This window comes from Lynx canadensis, chromosome A3 (assembly GCF_007474595.2).
Source record: "Lynx canadensis isolate LIC74 chromosome A3, mLynCan4.pri.v2, whole genome shotgun sequence".
Lineage (NCBI taxonomy): Eukaryota > Metazoa > Chordata > Mammalia > Carnivora > Felidae > Lynx > Lynx canadensis.
In genome coordinates this window covers 119,095,756-119,109,162 of record NC_044305.1, presented here as the reverse complement: position 1 = coordinate 119,109,162, position 13,407 = coordinate 119,095,756, and the positions used below count along the sequence as shown (strand labels likewise).

Below are 13,407 nucleotides of genomic sequence, written 5' to 3'. Positions count from 1 at the left end.
ACCTAGGCGTGCTTCCGAATCACCAGGAGGGTCCGATAAAAGAGATGGCTGGGCTGTGCTCAGAGTGTCTGATTCCGTATGTCTGGGGCAGGGCCCGAGAATTTGGGTTCAGTTTGGTGATTACAGTTTGAGAACACCTCATCAAAGAGATATTCAATTCTATTGCAATCTGAAGAGCAGTTGAAACCAAGAAACGGATGTAGAGCAGTAAGAAACTCTGTTACCGTAATGTAGTATGGCAGCTCTCAGGCATCAGGTGTTCTTGATTTTGTGGGTAGGAGCCTCAAGATGGCTCTTTGTAGAAAAGATGACGTAGTGCTTTCCGAACTGTGCACTAGTTTCCTATTGCTGGGTAACGAATTGTCACAGACTTGGTGGCATAAGACAGCACACATTTATGATCTCACATCCTCTGTTGGGAGTCTGGGCATCATTGTTAGCCAGAGCTTCTGGTCAGGGTCTCACCAGGCTGCAGTGAAGGTGTCATCTGGGCTATATTCTCATCTGGAGCTTGGGGCCCTCATCCAGGCTTGTGTGGTTGTTGGGAGTCTTCAGTTCTTTCCAGCTCTAGGGCTGAGGCTCTTAGCTCCTAGAGCTTTCCCATTTTTCCCTGCCCCATGGCCCTCACCACAGGCAGTTCACATCCTTGCTGTTTCCTTCATAAAAGTCAGCAAGAGACTCCTCCAAACTGCTAAGATGAAGACTTACATAATGAAATGTATCATGGAAGGGATATCTCATCACCTTTGTCGTAGAGTGTATCCTAATAGGCAGCGCCATCTGTCACCTTTGCTATATTCTGTTGGTTAGAAACGAGTCACAGGGTCCACCTCAGGGGAGTGGAATGAACCATCAAGGGGAAGGGATTGCTTATACAAGGGCTCGACTCACTGGGGATTACTTTAGGTTGTGCCTGCCACAAATTGGAAGACAAAAAGTGTGTTTTGGAGGATATTATGAGAATAATGATTTCAGTAAATTGGGTTTAGGTAGGTCACGATTGTATTTGAGCCAAGGAAGTGTAGTCTGGTTTCAAACAAAGTGATCAATTTCATAGACGTGTTTCAGGATGAATCAGAAAGGACTCACAGTTTGGACCTTTCTGTTTATTAGCTATTGGGATCTTTGAATTTTACAGTCTTTTACACTCCCCAAAACGTGAATAATTTTGGAACTCAAGAATTTTGGAAATAATTTTTAAAAATTAGAAATGTCATTTTGAGTTTGCTTGCATTCTGAAGTGATTAACATGAAGTGCAGTTTATGAGCTACTGTTAACTTGTACTTGAGCCACATTTTGTGGATTACTGCAGCAAACTAAATGTGTTTTATAAGTGTAAAGCTTATATTTCAGGTGGGTAAGGACGGGCCTTATATTAAAATTGATTTGACGGTAAGAGCCCAGTTCTCCTTATGCTGTTTTTTTTTTTTTTTAATTTTTTTTTTCAACGTTTATTTATTTTTGGGACAGAGAGAGACAGAGCATGAACAGGGGAGGGGCAGAGAGAGAGGGAGACACAGAATCGGAAACAGGCTCCAGGCTCTGAGCAGTCAGCACAGAGCCCGACGCGGGGCTCGAACTCACGGACCGCGAGATCGTGACCTGGCTGAAGTCGGACGCTTAACCGACTGCGCCACCCAGGCGCCCCTCTCCTTATGCTGTTTAGAAGACAAACGAAGCAGGGGAAATCTGCTGCTGATTGTAGATAGTAGAGCATTACTTGGGACAGTGGCCTCAGTCTAATTAATCATTTGTCCAAAGCTCTGTATTTGGTGCAAAGGTGTGTCAGTTCATATCCGTTTTCTTATCAGTACAGAGAAGGGATTTAAAATACAGTACCTTTATAAAGGAAATATTCCTATGTCTAAGGAGGTGGTTTCATAGTTTTCCTTTCATTAGAGCCCATTTCATTCTTAAATTAAGGGGAGTCTCACATTTTTACTGTCCTCAAAAATGTGTACCTCACAGCATATTTGGAAATAATGTAGAAGTTACTGTACTGCTACTAGCCTAACCCATAATCCTCTCTGCCTGATGTACCGTAAGTCTCATAACTGGTCTCTGTTTGCACTTTGGTACCCTTCCAGTCCATTTTCTGCACTGTAGTCAGTATGACCCTTTAAAAATGTAAAGCAGGACATGCACTGGGTTTACAATAAAATCTGGCTCACTGTGGTCTGGCCGGATGTTGCAGGCCCACCTCTCCAGTCTCATTTACATACCTCTCTTCCTTGCTCACTAGACCATAGCTGCACTGGCCTTCTTCCAGTATTCAAAGTATTTCTAGCTTTGTGGTCTTTGCAGATTTTGTTCTCTCTGCTTGGAAGGTAGCTTGGCACGCACTCCCCTCCCTGCAATATGCGTGGGTGTGTGCATGCACACACGCACGCGCTGGCACACACGTATTCTTTATTTTCTATTTCATTTCAGGTATAAGTTACATATAGATGCACAGATCTTAAGTGTCTAATTTAATGACATTAAATTTTTTTTTTTGATTTTATTATTTTTGAGAGAGAGAGGGAGAGAGAGAATCCCAAGCAGGCTCCGCGCTGCAGACTCGATCCCACAAACCGTGAGATCATGACCTGAAATCAAGAGTCAGATGTTCAACTGACTGAGCCACCCACGCGCCCCTAATTTCATGAATTTTTACACATGTATGTACCCATATAACCACCACTGCGATCAAGATAATCGAATTGATTCTGGCAACTCAGAAGGCCCCCTTTCAGTCTTTCTCATCAAACTACTGTTATGACTTCTTTCGCCATAAGTTAATTTGTCTGTTTTTGAACTTCATATAAATGGAATCTACAACAGCATGTTCTCTTTAGTGTCTCACTTCTTCACTCCCTATAATATCTCATATGTTCCTTGCCGGTCTTCTCATCTTTTAGGACCCAGCCGAAGTGTCCCTTCCTTAGTGAAGCTTTCTCTGACCACTCAGACTAGGCATACTCCCTACCCCTTGGCCTCTTGCAAAATACCCTCTTATTCCTTCACAGTATTTAACACAACGTGTGATTTTTCTTTATGTTTGGGCTTATCGTCTATCTCACAAAAGACCATAGACTTGGTGAGCATAGGGAACGTTTTAGTCTTGTTCATCATTCTCTTCACTGGGCCTAGCAAAAAGTTGCCTGGTACAATCATAGGTATTCAATCATAAATATTTGTTGGCTTTCTGAATGAATGAATGAGTGAAGAATGAACGCTGCTCTATTTTTTGCCTTGTACTGAAGTAAAAAAAAAAAGTTCTGAAACTTTCTGATTTTTGGCAAAAGGTAATCTAAAGTAATTCTGATCTTACTAAGATGGTAAGAAAATTTCTTCTCATGGGCAAGATGGACTAATTGCCATAGGTGACGGTACCGAATTCTATACCTAAGTAACAATTACTCAGTATACTAAGAGCAATCTTGAGGGAAATGTTCGGAAGTTCTATCTTGATCAGCATTTTTACAGAGACTTCAGTGAATGTACTATTATTAGCATGACACATTGACATGCTGAGGGTTTGGCGAGGCATAACTATCACCTTGATAAGTGAGTCTGAATCTGAAGAGATCTGGAAGGGATAGAAGGATGAGTTGAATCTAATAAGATAAAATGTGATAAGATAAATGTAGAGTCTAATACTGGGTTCCAACAGTCATCATATTAGTGTAGAGAAAGGTAGTTTAACTGTGCGGTTGTGTTTAACTCTGCAGAATGCTTTTGTTGCCATAGGAAAGTAATATGTTGGGCATCAGAGAAACAAGTCATTGAGGAAGAGGGGCTTATGGTCATGTTCTTTCTACTCCTGCACCACACGAAATGTTTCTTTTGCCCCGATCACATGTTCGTGTTGGCTTAACAACATTTTGGGTCGTGTGGAGTATAGATTGCCAAACTAAAGCCCTCAGGCACTTGTTTTTGTGAATAAAATTTTACTGGACCACAGCCGTGCCCATTTGTGTACTTACTTTCTGTGACTGCTTGCTTGCTTCAGTGGTAGTGTTTGTTACAGAGACTGTATGGCCTGCAGAGCCTAAAATATTTAGTATCTGATGCTTTCCGGAAAAGCTTTCCAACCTCTGGTCTAAAGACTAGACCTAGGTGAGGAAGAAGATTGAAGGCATGGCAAGAGGAGCAGCAAGAGGGACATGAGATGTTTAAGCAGGTGAAGAGAAGAAGTGGGCAGGACAGGGAGAGAGCAGTCTTCAAATATTTGAAGCACTATTGTTCGGAAGAAAAATTGGACCCCTGTCTGCTTAACTTCGTAAGACAAAATGAAAACAGGATAGAAAATACGGGGCAAGGGGAGGATCTTGTTAGTGTATAGAGAAGTTAGTTTAACATGGGTTGCGTTGCTTGTGGAAATAATGAGTTTTTTGCCCCAGAGGCATTTAAAAGGAGGCCAGATGATTGTTGTACCTGTTTGCATAGGCGAGGGTCAGGCACATAAGACCTAGACATCTCCTGAACGCTTATGATTCTGAGATTTTCTCAAACCCAGGCTATGGTTTTCAGCCATTTCTCCAGGGTGATAGCTTCATCCAGCCTTGCAGTCTGGAGATCAAGCAAGTCACAGTGAGCTTAACGGTGGATTGCCTACTGGGTTAAGATACTCGGATATATACCATTCCAATAGAAAATAAAAATATGTTTACTGAGCATTAACAAATACCTAAATCTAGTTTAACATCTTTAAAAGTGTATGTTTTACTTATTTTTTCATGCATGTGGAAGGTCTGAATCATTTTTTTTCCTCCTGTTGACTCACAAGACAGTTTTAAGTTTCTTTGCTTATACTAAGTGATACGTGATCTTGAAAAATACTCAGGTGTGTAAGGCTAGAGCACGGAGTGTTCTTTAGGTTTATTGGTTGCTACCTTTTGTGATCTCCTATTACATTTTCTTGCTTACTTGAGCTTAAATGTGGAAGATCCATTTAGGCAGACTGACTTTCTTATATTTAGCTGTTTGTTCTTTTCATACTACTGATCTCCTGAAGTAGAAGTTTAATGGTAAAACTTGAGGGTTTAAAAAGAGGAGCTTTTCAGGGGCGCCTGGGTGGCGCAGTCGGTTAAGCGTCCGACCTCAGCCAGGTCACGATCTCGCGGTCCGTGAGTTCGAGCCCCGCGTCAGGCTCTGGGCTGATGGCTCGGAGCCTGGAGCCTGTTTCCGATTCTGTGTCTCCCTCTCTCTCTGCCCCTCCCCCGTTCATGCTGTGTCTCTCTCTGTCCCAAAAATAAATAAAAAAAAACGTTGAAAAAAAAAATTAAAAAAAAAAACAACAACAAAAAAAAACCCCAAAAAACAGTTTCCTTCTGATTTGGACTTCTTACAACTTTTGTACTTTGCAGTAGATGGTGGACTTGAAATGTGTGGTTTCCCCGTTTATCTGACCCGCTGGCTACATCAAGTGGGTCTGGGTGTGGCCAGGGCCTCCCCCTTGTTATTGGCAGCTGCCAGGGGCTCCTACTCGATCTGTGTCCTCAGGTGCAGAGACTTAAATCCAAGCAGTCCTGTCAGTTGAGGACCCCTCATTCTGCAGAGGTGTAGATGTAGCTGTGTCTATTATGTGGAAAGGCTTTGTGGCCTGTAGAGAGCCGTGCAAGTACCAGTTTTATTTTATTTTATTTTATTTTATTTTATTTTATTTTATTTTATTTTATTTTATTATTTTATTTTTTTATTTTATTTAAAAAAACTTTTTTAGAGAAAACTTCTTTTTTTTTTTTTTTTTTAGGTTTATTTTTTTAAGTATCTCTCTGCACCCAATGTGGGGCTTGAACTCGTGACCCTGAGATCAAGAGTCCCATGCTTTTCCAACTGAACCAGCTGGGTGCCCCACAAATTGATTGTAGTCAGAACAGTAACATGCATTTAAGCAGGCTCCCGCCTGGAGTCTGGCTGAAGCCGCACAGCCTCTCACTGTGGCTGGCAGAGTTCTCCGTTTTCCTCCCACCGTCTAGCTCAGGTCCTTTGTCCCACTGATCCCATTTCAGTCGGAATGGGTTGGAGAAATGAAGGTACTCAGACATGGAGTCTGTTCGATCATTTTGACTTAACTAGTTATCTGTCTTTGCTCCAGTATTTTAAGTTATTTCTGTTTATTTACTATTTTTGTTCCATCACACTTGTGAGTCTTGAAACACTGATGAGAAAACACTTCCTGTGTATTCAAAAGCATTCAGGGAGAAATTTGACCTTTATGATTTTTAAAAAATTAGATATTCAAACGCTTACTACCAATTTTATGTACATACTAAGCATAAATGTAAAATACAAAACTTTTCGGGGGGGGGGTGGGTGTTCCTGGGTGGCTAAGCCAGTTGAGCATTCAACTCTTGATTTTGGCTCAGGTCATGATCTCACGGTTTGTGGGTTTGAGCCCCACGTTGGGCTCTGTGCTGACAGCGGAGCCTGTGTGAGATTCTCCCTCTCTCTCTCTGCCCCTCCCCTGCTTGCTGTCTCTTTCAAAATTAATTAAACAAAACCCAAAACTTTTTGGGGTGTCTGGGTGGCTCAGTCCGTTAAGTGTCTGACTCTTGATTGAGGCTCAAGTCATGATCTCACCGTCGTGTGGCTGAGCACCGCATCGGAGCCTACCTGGGATTCTTTCCCTCTCTCTCTGCCCCTCCCCTGCTGTCTCTTGCACACACTCTCTCTCAAGATAAATAAATAGACTTAATTTAAAAAAAACAACAACACAAACTTTTTTTCAGACATTTGACTCTTTGTGACATTGTGTAAATGTCAACTGGACGAATTAGGTAATATTCCCACTCTTTGAGGTGGGAATGATCCCTTACCAATTAAGTATCCCTTCTTCCCCACACCTAGTGGAGTGCTTCCAGCATGCCAGGTACTCCAGTATGTGTGTGTCTATTTGTTAAAATCTCCTTTGAATTTTTACTGAGTAACTCCATAATTAGGGAATAAACTTGATTGCCACAGAACCCTAACCTATTGTTGTCTTCCGTTGCTTATGTATGTGATCCGTTTTTCTGCTGTAAAGGGATCTGTCATCCTTTGGTGGTTAAAGCACAGTTAGTAATATCTAATACGTAGCACTCATGCGTATGGTTAATTTGCCTAATTTTTATGGCAGACCTTTGGGGTAGAAGCTATCATCCTCATTTACAAGCGGACAAACTAAGGCGGAGATGAAGTAACTTGCCTGAGGTTGCACACTTAGTAAGCGTATTCGAAGGAGGTTGAGAAAGTCAGTGTTTGAATGTACACAGTGGGAGCGTTTTTGATCTTGCATTGTGAGTGAGACCTTGTAAGCAATATAAATCTCCCCACCGAAACAGTGTAACACTATAAAAGTTGGTTGAGTGAAACAGAGAAACGTGGCTGTACTTGACTGTCTTTGCCCTATTTATATTGTTCCTCCAGTTCTGTTATATAGACCAGGACATCATGTAAACAGACATGTTCTCTGGGTTATTTTTGTAGTATTACTTCCGCTCCAGGATTATTGTACTACTTGCCAGTGTGCAAGGAGAACTGAATATTTTCTTTTCATTTCTTAACAGTACAGTGCTGTGGATACCAATCCACTCTCTCTGTATGTCATGCATCCATTTTGGAATACTATAGTAAAGGTAAGACGATTAATAGGCTTGTACTTACGTTTTAGTAAGTTGTAAGTATTTTAAGGAGTGTTATGGATACAAGTGTTTGTTTAGTAAGATGTCTAGAGAAATTACTCTCTCATTCTCCTTTCCCTTAGTCACATACCTTTTGATTTATTTTATTGTTGAAGTGTAAGTTTATATTCTTATACTAGAATTTATCATTTTTATAAAATGCATTTAAACATTTTCTAAAATAAATAATATGATTATAAGTTTGTTGATTATAGAATGCTTATTTCTATCAACTGAACATTGTGGTTTACATTTTAATATATATACCTCCTAGATATGATCTGTCAAGTTTATAGCTTTTATTATGACTTAAATTTCATATTGCATAGTGGCCAGAGCGCTTCCTTTACTTTAATTATTTTGTAATTATTTTGAAACAAATAGGTATTTCCTACTTGGCTGGCTCCAAATCTGATAACCTTCTCTGGCTTTCTGCTGGTTGTGTTCAATTTCCTACTCATGGCATACTTTGATCCTGACTTTTATGCTTCAGGTAAGATTATTACTTTAATATAAAATTTAAAATGCCTAAATGGAGAAAAATGACATGTGGTTATTTTCTGGTTCAATTGATATGCTTGTCTGTTGGAGAAGTTCTGGATATTTTAAAGGTATGTAAAATGTTAGAATTGGGTGTAAAACCTAAGTTGTGTTTTCACAATCTGTTATGCATATTTCCATTAAGTTCTAGAAACCAAATTGGCTACTTAATGTAGATGGGCTGTCTAAAAAGCAGTGGGGTTTTGATACATAAAGAATAATTGGATTTACAAGAAGACAAAATATTTAGGACTGTGACACTTTGCCTGAAAGTGAGTATAAGCAGGGTCCAACGTATTTATACCAGTTCCAGAAATATCCCTTCTCTTTTTCTTTTTAAAATTTTTTTTTTTTAACGTTTATTTATTTTTGAGACAGAGAGAGACAAAGCATGAACGGGGGAGGGTCAGAGAGAGGGAGACACAGAATCTGAAACAGGCTCCAGGCTCTGAACTGTCAGCACAGAGCCTGACGCGGGGCTCGAACTCACGGACCGCCAGATCATGACCTGGGCCGAAGTCGGCCGCTTAACCAACTGAGCCACCCAGGCACCCCTCCCTTCTCTTTTTCTAATGATGCAAGAAAAATCACCCCCCGCCTTTGACGGGAATGTGATCTCTCTTTCCCTCTGCTCAGCATCCACATTTGCCTTGAATAACTCCAAGTTTCCTGTGAAAATGGTTCTTAGACCGTGGACGTTTATTGACAGAAGTCAGTTGGGGAAGGGAGAAGAGAAATGCTTTTGGAGGCAGTTGTTGGCCTGCTTCCACCCCAGACTCCAGTGTTTTCTTTCATAGTTGTTCCTGTCTTCACATTCCCTTGCCCTGTTTCTGCCCCAGGCCATAGGACAGAATCTGGCTGTATTTGGGATGAGGGGGGATAAATGGCCGATTGAGTTTATTTTCATTGCTCAGCCGGTTGATAGGGTTGAGAGGAATAGAAAGATGGAGGTGGATGAATAATTTTTGCATTCTAAGTCAGAGTATGTATTTTCCAGTAAGAATATTTATCAATGATGTAGTAAATAGTCTTAGTGTTATAATTCACTGGTGTTGTGGGGTTAGCAGACTTTTGTGGACTGACCTGGAGAAATTAAGTCACCAACAACATTGTTTTTTTAGGAAAGTTCAGAGTTTCAAAAACTTACAACTTGATCCTATAGAAATTCTGAATATTGAAACTGTATGTATGCCTACCTTTAGCAATTGAAATTTTAAGCCATAGCTTTTGTACATGTAATAAAATGACAATCGAAGATCATAAGGTACTATGTGGATAATAAGATTAAATTTTATCAAGCATGGTTTTGATATTAAGCGGCTTTTAAAAATTTGTATTTTAATCTTTAGAACGTCTTCAAAAGTTTCTTTCATAACTAGAAATACTAATTTTTCTAACTACTCTAACATTATTTACTAGTTATTAAGAGGGCTAAAAATATGTAAATATTATGTGTATTTCCCCAAATCATAGAAACTAGAGGACCAGATAAACCATCTAGTCCTGGTATATTTGGGAAATGGAAGATAGGAAAGGCTAAACGATCTATTCATGGTCGCACGGCTGCTTGAATATAGAGCCAGGACTGGAACCCAGACCTTCTGATACTTAGTCACCCAAATGAAAAGGTCTTTTGTTTAGCTAGTTAATAATGTAGTGAGAAAATATAGATTGAAGGTTCAATACGTGTTTGTAGGATATTCGTCAACAGTGAAGATCAGATTAAACACAAGCATCTTTTAAGTTCCAAAAACATTACTTTTCATTCTTAGCATATAAGTAATTTTCAGGTAGAGATGAACAGTCAGTTTTGAGTTATGATTAAAGCTCAAAATAAGTGCCTATTGCTTATGAGGGGTTGGGCAGTTACTTCTTTGGTTTTGTCAGTGTCCTGATGTATTTTAATATTTACCTAAATCTGCATTAAAAGTGTATTGTAAACTTCTATTTAACTTCTATTTAATAGAACTTCTATTTAATAGAAATATTTCTCAATGGCAGTGGGTGCTGTAGTAAGAATGATCATACTTTGTATTGAAGTCTGAGTGTTTTCCTTTGCAGCACCGGGTCACAAGCATGTACCCGACTGGGTTTGGATTGTGGTGGGAATCCTCAACTTCATAGCCTACACTCTAGGTAAGAAATTGGCAAATATTCATTTTAGTCAATGGCTGGTGACTCTTTCAGCAAGGATAGCCATCCACTAAATTAACATTTTCTCCTATGCTTAATTCATTTTAACTAGGGCTTACTGATTTCCTATTCAGTATAATAAATATGTTTTTGAGTTTCTCTCTGGAAAATATTGTCATTCATTGCTAGGGATGCAGAGAATAAGATATGAGTTGGCAAACTGCCTCTTGCAGGCCGACTCTGTCCTATTTTTATAAGTAAAGTTTTGTTGGAACACTGCTATATTCATTCCTTTACTTGTTGTCTATGCCTGCCTGCCTGCTTGCTTTCTTGCTTGCTTTCTGTCTTTTTTTTTTTTTAACGTCACAAATAAGACTTCTTATTTGTCACCATTAAATGACTGAATTTTAAACAGGTTCTTGGACTGGTGGCTCATATCCATCAGCTCGTTCAACTTTAGCACTGGTCTCATCCCCAGTAGCGCTTCTAGAACTACTACCTTCACCATGAAGCTCCATGAGCTTTCCCAACTCAAACCTGGGCTTCTTTAGCACTTTTACTTTTCTAATGAAGATATCATGGAGTGGATAAATAGATGGACATGCCTTTCTGTGTCTTTTCCGATGCTGTCTGGAATCAGTTTATTGACCAGTGCTTTCAAGTCATTTGTCTGCACCTCTCGGATTATGATTTCCATTGTCTTTTTCTGAACACGGTGGACCTGTTGGTGCTGAGCCTAAAGGTCTTCCAAATCTAAATTTGGTTTTTTTAGTAAAACCAACACAAAATAGATGAAGCAAATAACTGTCGGTGGCTTGACATCAACATGAGCTTCAATCGTGGTCTGCCATTTTGTGACCATGGAACTTTCCTAGAATTCCACGGGTGAGATCCACACAATAGAACTTAGGCAGTTTCTGCCCTGAACATCCTCAGTTATTAGCTTGGATTTTCTAAATGCAACTTCATCATTCTGTAGATCAGCAAGGCTCACTTAAAAAACACAACGCTTGAGGCCATCAGATGCAGTTTTGGCTCCCTGAGTTCTCGTGACTAGTGTTTTTCCAATATTTCTTTTTTTTTTTTTTTTTTTTTTTTTTTTTTAACGTTTATTTATTTTTGAGACAGAGAGAGGCAGAGCATGAACGGGGGAGGGTCAGTCTTATATCAAGCATAGCTGGTGCTTTCACTTCATACTGATCTTTCCTAGCAAATGGATCAATCACTTTCTTCTTGGCCCCCTTTTTTGCTGCCTTTTGTAAGGCCCTTCTTACTGATTGCCATGGCTCTGCTCGGGGAGCCAAAAGGGCTCTATGCTTGCTTTTTGCAACAAAGACAAGGTTGAGTAGTAGCAACGGTGTCTCCTGATGACCCATAATGCCTCAACTATATACTATCTGGCTCCTTACAAAAAATATTTACCAGCAACTGGAATAAGACGTCATTTTTGCCTTCAGTTTGGGAAACAATGCCGACCTGTCAGATAATTGTGGAGTATGGAGAGAGCTGCTACAATAGAGCACAGCGGGGAAACAGGAATGAGTGGGAGAATAAGAAAGTAATTAATTCTTATTTGGTGCGGGAGGTGGTGAGGGAGGTCCCTGTGCTAGGCCATAACTGTCTATGTTGCCAAGAATGCTTTTTGTTGGTTCTGTTTGCGTGGCTTGTCCTGCATTCTCCTATTCTCCTTCCCTGCTTTATTTTTCTCCATAGCACTCAAAACCTTATGACCTACTTGTCTCTCTACTCTAAAGCGTACATTCTTTGAGGACTGTGTGCCCAGTATTTAGAACAGTACCTAACACATAGTAGGTAGTCAGTATATAGTTTTCATTTTTATTTATAAAGTTTATTTTTTTATTAGTTTTTAAAATGATTTTTGTAAAGTTTATTCATTTATTGTTTCTGAGAGAGAGAGAGAGAGAGAGAGAGAGAGAACACAAGTGAGGGAAGGTCAGAGAGAGAGAGGAAGACCCAGAATCCAAAGCAGGCTCTAGGCTCTGAGCTGTCAGCACAGAGGCCTACACAGGGCTTGAGCTCATAAACCGCGAGATCGTGGTCTGAGCCGAAGTTGGACGCTCAACCGACTGAGCCACCCTGCCCACCCCTCCCCCCCAGCTTTTCATGATTTTTTTTAAGTATATAGTTTTTAAGTGAATATAAAATACCAGACCCTGACTTAAAGTTGCTTAGATCTCTCAGATAAAAATGACTCATAAAACCAGTATAATCTGGTATATGATTACATGCTGACATTGCAGGTGACCAGAACTGCAAGAATTTGGGGAAGGAAGAGAGTGAAGTCCAGAAGAATTAGGAGAAAGCTTAGTGAAAAATTACATTTTAGGCAGAAGCTTTTGCGTATTTGTTCTTAAAGATGAGCAGGTTTAAAAATTCTGCTGTAGGGGCGCCTGGGTGGATCAGTCAGTTTAGTGTCCCTCTTCAGCTCAGGTCATGATCTCATGTTCAGTTCATGTATTCGAGCCCCACGTCAGGGCTCTGTGCTGACAGCTCAGAGCCTGGAGCCTGCTTCAGATTCTGTCTGTCTGTCTGTCTGTCTCTCTGCCCTTCCCCCGCTCACACTGTCTCTCTCTCAAAAATAAAAACATTAAAAAATTAAAAATAAAAAAATTCTGCTGCAGGGGTGGCTCAGTCAGTTAAGCATCTGACTCTTGATTTTGGCTCATGATCTTACGGTTCATGGGGTCGAGCCCCTCTGTGTTGACAGCATAGAGCCTGCTTGGGATTCCCTCTCTCCCTCTTTGTCAAAATAAATAAATAAACATTTCGAAACATTAAAAAAAAAATCTGCTCTAGGGTTTGGTTGCCAAGGGCAGGGAGGAATAGGGAAAAAGGTGAGAGTGGCCTGAGGGCTCTGACTTTTAACGGCAGGTCATAAGAGCTTTTTGATATACCATATTATCTACCTTTTTCACATCCACAGTTTTGGCAAAAATCCTGACCGAACGTGAACTATTTGTTGCAAAACTGCCTTGAACCAACATGAGGCAACTTTTAAACTATATTCTACTAGTGTGATTGTTCTTACATTTTGCTGCAGAAATACTAATGTGTTTGATCACAGGG

At 40.2% G+C, this 13,407-nt stretch overlaps 1 protein-coding gene and 1 pseudogene across 4 annotated transcripts in view; one reads left to right on the top strand and one right to left on the bottom strand.

Moving 5' to 3' along the window:
* Nucleotides 1-13,407, top strand: part of SELENOI (selenoprotein I) — a 41,871-nt gene that overhangs the window by 10,326 nt on the left and 18,138 nt on the right. For all 4 annotated transcript variants that reach the window (XM_030311485.2, XM_030311487.2, XM_030311486.2 and 1 more), the window contains exons 2-4: nt 7,534-7,602; nt 8,032-8,140; nt 10,249-10,323. In XM_030311485.2, the coding sequence (XP_030167345.1) occupies nt 7,534-7,602; nt 8,032-8,140; nt 10,249-10,323 (253 nt within the window). The remainder of the gene's footprint in view (nt 1-7,533; nt 7,603-8,031; nt 8,141-10,248; nt 10,324-13,407) is intronic.
* Nucleotides 2,222-11,696, bottom strand: LOC115509816 (annotated as a pseudogene).